Source organism: Lycium barbarum, chromosome 3, assembly GCF_019175385.1.
Source record: "Lycium barbarum isolate Lr01 chromosome 3, ASM1917538v2, whole genome shotgun sequence".
NCBI lineage: Eukaryota > Viridiplantae > Streptophyta > Magnoliopsida > Solanales > Solanaceae > Lycium > Lycium barbarum.
Genome location: NC_083339.1, coordinates 114,272,233 through 114,283,718, shown reverse-complemented (window position 1 = coordinate 114,283,718; position 11,486 = coordinate 114,272,233). Strand labels below are relative to the sequence as shown.

Here is an 11,486-nt window from a genome sequence, read left to right as displayed (position 1 = left end):
ATATATATTTTTTTAAGATGATGATGACTGACGACGATAAAGTATAGAAACCCACGTTTCTATATAGTTAAAAGTAAATATAATGTAGGGGGAAAACAATGAAATATTACAAACCACAAAAATTGCGTTAATTAATTAGCACCGGTGGGACTTCAAGAATTTGAAGTGTAGTGCATGAGTCATCAGACCTGAGTTTAGCCGGCTAGTCCTAGCATTAGCCTTTTCCCAATGCAATCTTGTTCGTCTGATCAACCAATTAATTACTCCCTCCTTTTGTAAATAAAATAAATGGTATTTTAAGCATTTCATTTTATTTCAAAATAAGTGGAGCTTTAGGATCATTTCTTTGCCCGGATTGCCCTTCTTTTGGGGTGGTCTTTAAATTTTGCCCCTCATATTTGTGATCTTTAAGTTTTGCCCTTCGTTTGGATACCTGAGGTTCTGGGTTCGAATCCCCGCTCAGATATTAAAAAAAAAATCGCAAGGCAGGGCTGGGGGAGTGTATGCCGGATCCGGCATACAGTCCTCAAAGAAAAACTAAAGTTATGCCAGAGGGGGCAGACTTTGCTTTATATATATATATATGTGTGTGTGTGTGTGTTTTTTTTTTTTTTTTTTTTTTACTTTTCAAGGCAAATTTTTAATTATGCCTTAAGGAAAAGTTCCGCCTTATGGGACATACTTTTAACGTGTATCTTAAAAACAGGTCCCTGAATATTAGGCATTAATCATGGATTAAATAAGGAACGCGAAATAAAATCTTTTACAATCAATTCCAGCAGTTTAGATTCCCATTAACTACACGTTTCTCCTTCTCTCTTTCCTTATTCTTCCTAGTAACGTAAATTCAAATTTCAAAAACTTTCAAAACAGAGGAAACACAAAAACAGAGGTTACGATCATACAACAGGTAATTCGGAAAAAATCATTTATAAAATCAAATACACTTAACAAATAGTTCTATTTGAGCTTTTGTTGATCACATTCCATTCGTTGTATCGTAATCGCAATTTGTGTAGTTTTTTGTGATAATCGTCCAATTGTAGTGAGTGAATGTTGTTTTATATTTGCTGTTCATTTTATTTGTTTATTTTCTCCATTATTATTTGTTCTTTGAATAGTGAGCTCGTATCTAATTTCTGTATTTTATGCAGTGATTTGTTCATATGCATGTGTATTACAACAGTTCATCAAATAGAAGATAAGAACCAAAAAGAGGTTGTTATTGATCAAGTCTACAAGAACAAAGATACATTAAAGGCTGTGATGACAAATTATGCAATTTCAAATAGGTTCAATTTCCGTGCTGAGAGGTCTAATGCGATAAGGAAAGTTCAAAGGTTTTACGCTATATATAATGTTATGTATTTATACTGTATAAGTATATGCATTTGAATAGTTTGTATCATCATAGTTGGGCTATGTATTCAACTTTCTATCAGAGTATATGCATTTCTTGACTGATGTATTTTTTACTTAATTTATTTGTGTTGATCTATGTATTTGTAGCTATACACTTATATGTGTGTTAGAAGAATGTGGTTGGAAATTCAGGGCGTAAAGTGTTGGAAAACCCGAAATGTTCAGAGTTAGAGAGTTCCGTGACAAGCATACATGTCCGCTAAAGGATAAGGTGTATTCGCAACGGCATGCCAAAAGTTGGTAAATAGGTGGAATTTTTAAACAAAGAGTAGCCAACCATAAAAGAAAATACACACCTAATGACATAGCGGATGATGTCTTAAATGATCTTGGCATGAATGTGTCTTACATGGTCGCTTGGAGGGCTAAAGAGAAGGCTATGAAGGACTTAATGGGTGAACCATCAGAATCTTACAACAAATTACCTAGATACCTATACATCATGAATAAAACATACACGGGTTCACATATAAGAATACGCAAATCCCACGATAACGAGTTCCTGTATTTGTTTATAGCATTGTATGAATTTATCAAGGGCTTTGAGTGTTGTAGACCCATTGTGGTAGTAGACGGGAGCCACCTAAAAACAACATACAATGGCACATTCGTTTCAGCAAGCACACTAGGCGGTGCGGGTAAGTCAAATACACATATATATTTGATATGAAATAACTATGCTTATACTCAAATGAATATATACATATTGAAATCTTTTGTTTTAATGCAACTGTATTTGCAGGTAACATATTTCCCTTAGCATATGGTGTGATCGATTATGAGAATGACAGGTCTTGGACGTGGTTCTTTGAGCGGTTTAGGGAAGCCTACGGAGTTAGAGAAAATATGTGTATCGTATCCGATAGGCATGAAAGCATAAACAAGCTGTATCTAGAATTTATCCAAATGTTCCGCATTACGCGTGCATATGACATTTGTGGGGTAACGCATGTAAGAATTACAAGAAGAGTAAAGATGTTTTGAGTCTAGTGTTTTATGCAATGGCAAAGGCATACACGTAGGATGAATTTGATTAGTTAATTGGGAAGGTTGAGAAGGCAGATATTTGGGTGGCAGAGTATTTGGAATTTGCTGAAAGAGAAAAGAGGGGGTAGAGTGTATGCATCTGTTAACCTAGGATGGACCATGACTTCGAACATAGCAGAGTGTATCAATCGTCACCTTGTAGCAGAAAGAGAGCTGCCTATATTTGATTTTCTTGAAGAAGTAAGGAGGATGTTTGGGAGATAAAATTACAATAACTGAAGGAACGGTACATACACGTCCACAACACTCTCTAAAAAGTTCCCGGAGATGCTGTCAATAAATGGGTATCTATGTTTACGTATGACGGTATGTTTCAGTTCAATTCATTTAAAATATACCTGATTGACCTGCAATTTTAGTTGGCTGTATATGATGTATTTGACTCTATTTGTCAGCTGCAGTTTGTTCATGTATTTGACTATATTTGTCAGTTGCAGTTTGTACATGTATTTGATGTATTTGGATGTATTTGTTAGGTTCAATTTGTACATGTGTGTCATGTATTTGAATATTTTTTGAATTTCAAACATGTTCATGAACATGATGGTTTTATCTTCTAAACAGTTACTTATATGTATTTGACTAAAGTATTTTATGTATTTATATATAATTGACTACATAGAGCCCGTTTGGATTGATTTATAAGTTGCTTATAAGTTACTTATAAGCTGTTTTCAGCTTTTTTGAGTGTTTGACTAACCAGCTTAAAGTCATTTTGTGCTTAAAATAAGCTCAAAAAAATAATTGGGCCCATTTGACTTAGCTTATCTAAAGCAGCTTATAAGCTGAAAATAACTTATAAGCCAAAAAAATAAGTTAGACTACCCCAACTTATTTTTTTTAGCTTATAAGCTGCAAACAGCTTATAGGTATAAGCCCATCCAAACAAGCTCATACTTAACAAATCCAACTAATAATTTTTTTGTAGGTAGAACCATCAACCGAAGACGTGTACACAGTCCATGATGGAGGAAGGCGTTTCATTGTTTGCTTGAAAAACAAAACTTGAAGTTGTCTGATGTTTCAAATAAATGAAATTCCATGCCCACATGTATGGGCTGTCTTAAAGAAGAAAAATCTAAAGGCTGATGATTATTGCTCAGAATTGTTCAAATCGCAGATTGTGGTGAAAACATACGATATACCTGTGGATCCTCTCCCCGACAAGCGTGAATGGAAGATTCCCACATACATCTCGGATGATGTAGTTTTGCCACCAAGATATAAAAGACCTCCTGGTAGACCGAAGAAGAAGCGTGAGAAGACGTTAAGGGAATTGCTTATTGGTAAAAAAAGACATGCTTGCAGTACTTGTGGACAACTTGGATAGAATAGATGTTCTTGTAGTTTTGAGCCTAAAAAAAAGTGATTGTTTTTTATTTTTCTGTATAGCCATTTACATTTGTTAGAAAAATACGTTGTTTGTTTGCAATATTTATATAATATAAAGCTAGGGATTGACAAGGTGATGTGACACCTCTCTATGCCCTAGAAACCTATTTATCTTTTTTCTCCATTTTTGGCTTTTTCTACCATTTTTTTCAATTTTTCCTATTTCTTATTCATTCATTTATGTGTTACCATTAATTACACATTATTCTTTCTTAACCATTTCTAAGAAACTGAAAAGCCACTCCACTTCATACAATCTCGTAGAAATTCCCTCACTCTCTTCATTGTCTAATGTCTAATAAATCATTCCATTTTAACATTTGTAACAGCAAAAAACGGAAACTTCATTGTGCTATTTATTGGCTTTAACAATTTGCCATATTCATCAAAATACATAACTGTCTTCTTTCACTATTTGTATGAGCATAAAGAACAAGGCTACATGTATTCTTTAGGCTTTACCCTCATCTTGTGGCGGAAGGCAGAAATATGAAAGAGAGGGTTTTGGTCTTTTCTTGTTTTCTTAATCATCAAAGAAAAAAGTGTGGTGATTCTCCAAACTTGTGGATTTTGTTTAAAGAAATCTTAAAGTTGTATTTTTCTGTTTGTGTTTGCTAGGTTTCTTGACCCGGCAAGGTGAGATAAAATACATGCAAAGCACAGGATCTATTGGTGGTACTTCTATCGAATTTGGAGTTATATTGCTGGAGAAAAGAAATTTCATTTATATAACATTTTTATATCAAGTTTTGGTTGTTTTATCTTCTCTTGCAGAGTTGTAGCTAATAGAAAATATCGCAATAATTATAAACGATTATCAGTTTTTCATTTATGCTAATTGTTTGTAGCGCAGATACATGATAAATCTATGAAGTTGTATGCTCCATGGTATATAGAGGACATGATTTTTCACTTTTAGTATATTTTTTTAAGGTGATAGTCTCATGTAGGATTTATACAGCATCAAACATCTATGAACAAATTGATTTGTCTTAGGGAGTGGAGAAAGGATTGGACAAATAAATAGTACTTACAGGATGATTGAGGTACGTGTGTTATTTTCCCAGCATTTCGTATTCATGTTATAAAATGATAATATATTTACGACAGTGTTAAAATTCAAATTTCTCATTTTTACTTTTAAAGTTGTTCATTTTGGAATTATTATTTTACTTCTAATTTTACTTTATTTTACTATGGAGCTAATATTTTCCATATTACAAAAGATATTGTTTATGTTAATTTCTCTTTGAATGACATTTCCAAAGTTTATATTAATTTTAATGATTAAAATGGTCAAACTTATACAAAGTTTGATTTAATTTTATTTTCACTAGATTGTGATCAGGTTCATTTTTCTCTTATATTTCTCTCAAAATAATTGCTGAAAATTAAAAATCACTCCATCAATAAGTTTATAATTATCCACATTCATTGCTTAATTAAAAGGGAAAAGATATTTAATTTTATTCCAATACTTAATGTGATTGATTTATATTAAATTTATTACTAAAAACAAAGAGCCTGTTTGGATGGGCTTAATCTGTATTCCTCATAATCATTTTCAGACTAAATTCAAGTGAAGATTCTCCTTACATTTCTCTCCTGATTAAAATTTATGGGTATGTCCTTTTTTAATTGAATTGGTTTTTCTTACCAACTTAGTTGTGATTACAATTCCATACACCCTGATCTGTTTTTTAGAGCAATCTATATTAATTGCAAACATGGCTAAATTCATGCCTTCAAAGATAAGAAAACAAGTTAAAAATGAATGTCGTTCGAGTGCTGCTGCTGCTTCCGGTGTCCTGTGTCAGTGGTGGGCTGGTGGCTGTCGATAGTCACAGTGGTGGTTCCGTGAGTATCTCCGTGCAATGTCCCCCTCTGTTTTGAGAGATAGTGTGCATGCTAGATGCTAGATGGCTTGGGACTATAAGAATCCTTGGAGAATAAGACTCCAAGTACTCAGTTTGAAGAATTAATCATACAAGCTTTTGCACCCCTTTTTTTTTTTTTTTTTAATGTTTGTTTGTTGATCTTTATGTTGCCAATCTATAAAGTTTTGTATCATGTAAACTTTTCATTTAGTAGGATGATTGTTTTTGTCTTTTATTTTCAAATTTCCTATTAAATATTTGTTTTGTAAATTAGAATATTTATGGTCTATTTTTATTTGATCTTATTGTAATTCAATTGTTGTAGAAATAAGCATGGACAATTTTGACACTTTTGCTTTAGCTTTTTTGATATTATACTGTCGTGATCATTTTCTTTTTATATTTACTCTAAGTTCTGTTGTTTAAAATATGTATTGCAAAATACCTAACCATTAGAGTTTTAAACTTGTATGTTTAGACTATTTTCTGAAGAAATTTTTTAGTTGTTGCTAAAGTTATTTTGGTTATCGTTAATATTCGGATATCAGAAAATATTTCGTGAATGATACGATAATAATTAGTAAAGCGTGGATAAATTAATTAGTAAATTTCTAAACTTAAGTTTACTATAGTTGTTTATAACCGCGCAAAGCGCGGCCTACTTCACTAGTATTTGAATAAAGGTAGTCACTATGAATACATTGCAATAGTTGTGTGATTACTTCTTTTGGAATTATGAAGTTATTTCCGAATATGTTTGCATATGAGTACAAACGATGATCTCTATTTTTTTTTTAAAAAGGAATCTTATTCTAACAAAATTGGTGTATTTAATAACTTCAAAACACTGCTTAGTAGGTAAATACAACATACATCTGGTGTTCGTAACCAGATGTACTTGGTATATTTGATTTTATTTACATGTATTTGATAGTGGGTCATGTCAAATATAGCATACATCAAATACAAAGTGTGAACGATGTAATTTGAAATTATCTGACTGTGGTAATTGAAAATTGAGTTACATATACTTGTTAAGTTGATAATCCAACATATGAAAAAGAATAGTGCATTTGGTGTATTTTGAATGTATATGAATGCAACAATAATAGCTAAATGTAGGCGGATACAATTGATAATATGATAATCCAACATAGGAAAAATACATCTAAAAACTTCAAATCTGTGGCAAAAAAGGTACTCTAAAAAACAGTCACAATCTGGTCTTTAATCCAAAGTTACAATCAGTACGAATCAAACATCAATTGCATCAATTGTGTCATAATCTATGGCTGGCCTAACTGGTCTTGGTGGCACCTCGTTATCGCTCTGGGCATTGTCTGCTACCTTCCGTTCCACATAGTCCCATAAGAGTGCACCATATCTCATACGCATCATCGTTGCGTCATCTGTAGCTGGAACCCCTTCACCCGAGCTCAAATACTCAGCAAATGCTGCTACGTAAACACCACAATCCCTGAAAAAAAAAATGGCAGAAATGTTTGAGAACTTCAAAATGTATGAAAAAAAAAGGAAAAAAGTATGAGAATAAATATGTATACATGTATTTAAAAATGTATGAAAAGCAGTAAGCAACACATAAAGTCAAAATTTGAGAATCAAAATACACATATACTTTCAAATACATTAAAAAATAATGTCACATACATATGTATATATGTATTTAAAAGCATGTGTGTTTTGATGTTCAGTTTATCAATTGCTGAAATACACAAATACATTAAAAAATACATGAACAACTTACATGCTACCAACGGCTTGCTGAGGCAGATTTTCAACATAGACTACTTCAAGAATATCAATCTGTGCCTTATCTGCATAAGCTGAGTCTTTGATCAAATCTATGCCTTTTTGGTCTACATAGAATCCACCAATATGTAGGAAATATGGCAGAAGTGTAGCAAGTTTGTGTATTTCATCCCTAACAACTGCATTATGCCCTGCTGCTTGATATGAGTTGTAGACATAAAGACGCTTGTCCGTAACAAAAACACACAAAATATATACATACAAAAAGAAATTAGTATATTAAGTCAAAAGGCATCCAACAAAAGGCATCCAGCAAAATCAGTATATTCTTATCTTAAAAAAATATAGATATAAAATTACTTGTCCTTGAATGAAAGCACAACCAATAATCAATGATTTTCTTCTTTTATGTTGACTGATATAAGAATATTGTCAACCGTATGCCACGGGACATTTGCAAGAAGCCTGTGCCCCTTCACGTACTCGCACAAAACTTGCTCTTCATTAGCCACATTGGTTTGAGTATCAAGGTTGAGAAAGGCGCTATAGACAACATCAACTTTCTGCTTGAAGAGACAGTCCACAATGGTGAATTTGTAATTGGTCCTTTTGTCATAATTGCCTTTCTTTCGAAAGTAGTGGAAAATGAAGAAGATTTACAACAGTTAAACTTGAGAGAAAGAACAAAGCATTGTTAATATCTCTGTCAATGCACCCTATACGGATTGTTCTCCTCTGTTTTTATAATATAAGACCTCTTGGTCTAATATACAATGTAGGACTCTTCTCCTATAGAAGTTAGGCTAACTGTAGATACCTATACATGATACAATTCCTATACTTGTCCACGTAGGATTCCTAATCCTTGGTGAACTCACTTTCATCCCCCCTCAAGCGGGACGTTGGCAGTGACACAACTCTAAGCTTTCTCCGTAAGAATTGATATTGCTGCTTGGACAATGCTTTCGTGAAAATGTCAGCTACTTGAGTCTGGGAAGGAACATATCTGGTAACCATTGTTCCGGCTGTAACTTTTTCTCGAACAAAGTGATAATCTAATTCGACGTGTTTCGTCCGAGCATGGAGAATTGGATTGCTGGTAAGGTGCAGGGCACTAATGTTATCTGAGAAAAGTACTGGTGGAGAGTCAAGTGATACACCAAGATGTCTCAACAAATGGAGAATCCATGTGATTTCAGCTGCAAGAGAGGCAAGTGCACGATACTCGGCTTCAGCGCTGGATTTTGCAATTGTATGTTGCTTCTTGGATGACCAAGAGATGCAGTTCGCACCTAAGAAAACACAAAGGCCTGTGGTTGATCGACGAGTGACAGCACAACCTGCCCAGTCGGCATCGGAAAAGCCAACAACCTTCAACGAGGATTTGGATGTAATGCGAAGCCCAAAGTTCACAGTTCCAGCTAGATAGCGAAGGATATGCTTGACCCCTTGCCATTGTGTAGTTGTAGGGGCTTCCATAAATTGACAAACTTGATTGACAGCATGAGTAAGATCAGGACGCGTCAAAGTAAGATATTGAAGAGCGCCAACCGTACTTCTATAGTTGGATGCATCAACTGGAGATCCACCATCTGTATGAATATCACATTTTTGAGATAATTGTGTGTGAATTGCTCTAGCACAATGCATCATGGTCCTTTGAAGAATATTTTGTGCATACTTTTTCCGGCTAAGATAAAGTCCATCAACATATCGGATGACTTCAATCCCCAGGAAGAAATGCAGATTGCCCATGTCTTTAAGAGCAAACTGCACACTTAGTTGAGAGATAAGAGACTGCAAAAGATTGGGATTGCTTCCGGTGATAACGATATCATCTACATACAAAAGTAGTATAATAATATCACCTTGACGACGAAGGACAAATAAGGAGGAATCAGCATGGCTTCCTAAGAATCCTAGGTGAAGAAGTACTTCGTTAAACCTCTGAAACCATGCCTTCGGAGCCTGCTTCAATCCATAGATCGCCCTTTGGAGCAGACAAACATGATTTGTACCAGTAGAGTCCTCAAATCCGGGAGGTTGCTGCATATATATTGTTTCTTTGAGTCGTCCATGAAGAAAGGCATTTTTGACGTCGAGTTGACGAAGAGGCCATTGTCGTACCGTGGCGATAGTCAAAACTATACGAATTTAGTAGCTTTAACCACCGGGCTGAATGTGTCTTCAAAATCTAGACCCTCTATTTGGTTATACCCTTTTGCGACTAGACGAGCTTTATATCTATCAATCGTGCCATCGACCTTCATCTTCGTCTTGAACACCCACTTTGATCCGATTACATTCATATGAGGCTTGTATGGTACAAGTCTCCAGGTATTGTTTTGATGTAGAGCTTGCATTTCTTCTCTCATAGCCTGTAACCAGTGGGGTTGTGATAGGGCTTCTTTAATGTTCTTGGGTTCACTGGTGTTAGACGATGCAGTAGCCAAAAGGTTTAGAAATTTTAGAGGCTGCTCCAAGCTTTTCGATTTGGTTCTTGTGATCATGTGATGGGTGTTATCAAGAGAGGGTGAAGACGAAGTTGGAATACACTGATAATCGCTAAAGTCGACGCATAAGTCAATACCTGCAGGGTCACCACGACTAGAACGAGCAACTGTTGAGGAACTTGAGGCGTTGTGAGCATCAGGATAAGAGTTTGCAGCTTCTAATGACCTGGATGTGCTGCTAGGACGTAAAGGGCTATTTTCTAAGCTTGGAGATAAATGTTGCTGCATATGGTCATGTGTGTTTGTTGGTGTGGCAGTGAATGCATCTTGGACCACTGATGGAAATAGCTCAATATTTTCAACTTCATTAGTGTCTTGAGTAGCAAGTACTGGTGTCTGACGGGCTGCTTCACCTTTTGGGACATCAAGAGGCTCAAAGAACTCTTTGTACGTAGATATTGAATAAACTCTATCTTTCGTTTCCTGTAAGACATTAGAAGCAAAGGGAAAATAATGTTCGTCAAATATCACATGTCTTGATATATAAACCCTCTTTGTTGGTGAATGATAACATCTATATCCTTTATGTAAAGGACTATATCCAATGAAAACACACGGAAAAGTCTTTGGTTGAAACTTATTTTTGTTGTACCCCTTTAGATGTGGAAAACATCTACACCCAAAGATTTTGAGACCATTGTAATCGGGTTTCTTGTTGTGCAACTGCTGAAGGGGAGATAACATTTTTAGAACAGGTGTAGGGAGTCTGTTTATAAGATATACAACTGTCATGAATGCTTCAACCCACAGATACAATGGAACATTGGCATTGAACAATAACGTTAAGCCGGTCTCAACTAGATGTCGGTGCTTTCGTTCAGCAACCCCATTCTGCTCAGGTGTATGAGGGCATGATACTTTTCTTTGAATGCCACATTGATTAAGGTGATTAATAAATATTTGACTATTAAATTCTCCACCTCCATTACTTTGAAAGATTTTGATCTTCCTATCAAATTGATTTTCAACCAACCTCTGAAAGTTAACAAATGTGTTGAAGAAGTCTGACTTTCTTTTCAAAGGATAAAACCAAGTGTATTTTGTGTGATCATCCACAAAGATTACGTAAAATCTCAAACCTTGAGAGGAGGTAATGGGTGAAGAACCCCATAAATCACAATGAATTTTGACAAGAGGCTCAATCTCCACTTTATTAGAATTCTCAAAGGGTTGCTTACAACTTTTTCCCATTTGACATGCAGCGCAAACAGAAAATTTTCTATTCCAACTACTAAATTTAACTAATCTATTAGAATGTAAAAACTGCATTGTTCTAAGATTAGGATGCCCCAGTCTTTGATGCCAGACTTCATCTGATGCTTTATTCGAACGCATAGCGGCTAAAGCTTGATATACTTCTCTATCTACATTCTTTGGATCCAAGGCATATAGGTCTCCTTTCCTACTCCCCTTTGCCAGCAGATTCTTTGTTTTCTTGTCTTTAACAACAAATTCAGAGTCGGTG

General features: G+C 34.9%; 2 protein-coding genes and 1 long non-coding RNA gene across 3 annotated transcripts; 2 read left to right on the top strand and 1 right to left on the bottom strand.

Moving 5' to 3' along the window:
* The first annotated feature begins 1,163 nt into the window (after window positions 1-1,163).
* On the top strand, window positions 1,164-2,762 carry LOC132634029 (uncharacterized). Its single transcript, XM_060350352.1, has 2 exons — window positions 1,164-2,060; window positions 2,165-2,762. Exons 1-2 carry the CDS (start codon window positions 1,757-1,759, stop codon window positions 2,404-2,406), a joined length of 546 nt encoding a protein of 181 aa, XP_060206335.1. The 5' UTR covers window positions 1,164-1,756; the 3' UTR covers window positions 2,407-2,762.
* Window positions 2,763-3,952: 1,190 nt separating this feature from the next.
* LOC132634028 (uncharacterized) lies at window positions 3,953-5,968 on the top strand. The gene is made up of 2 exons (XR_009580005.1): window positions 3,953-4,907; window positions 5,430-5,968. It is a non-coding gene; the product is annotated as an uncharacterized LOC132634028 (long non-coding RNA).
* Window positions 5,969-6,856: 888 nt separating this feature from the next.
* On the bottom strand, window positions 6,857-9,662 carry LOC132631155 (uncharacterized mitochondrial protein AtMg00810-like; the record flags this gene model as incomplete). Its single annotated transcript, XM_060346754.1, has 2 exons — window positions 6,857-7,215; window positions 7,504-9,662. A coding segment is annotated over one exon (1,296 nt), but the record flags the coding sequence as incomplete, so codon positions are not given.
* Between the last annotated feature and the right edge of the window lie 1,824 nt (window positions 9,663-11,486).

Excerpts from the sequence above, each read along its gene's own strand:
- LOC132634029 (XM_060350352.1), top strand. The coding sequence starts at position 1,757 with ATGAATGTGTCTTACATGGTCGCTTGGAGGGCTAAAGAGAAGGCTATG. Across the intron at positions 2,061-2,164 it reads AAGCACACTAGGCGGTGCGG|GTAACATATTTCCCTTAGCA; the intron begins GTAAGTCAAATA and ends CTGTATTTGCAG.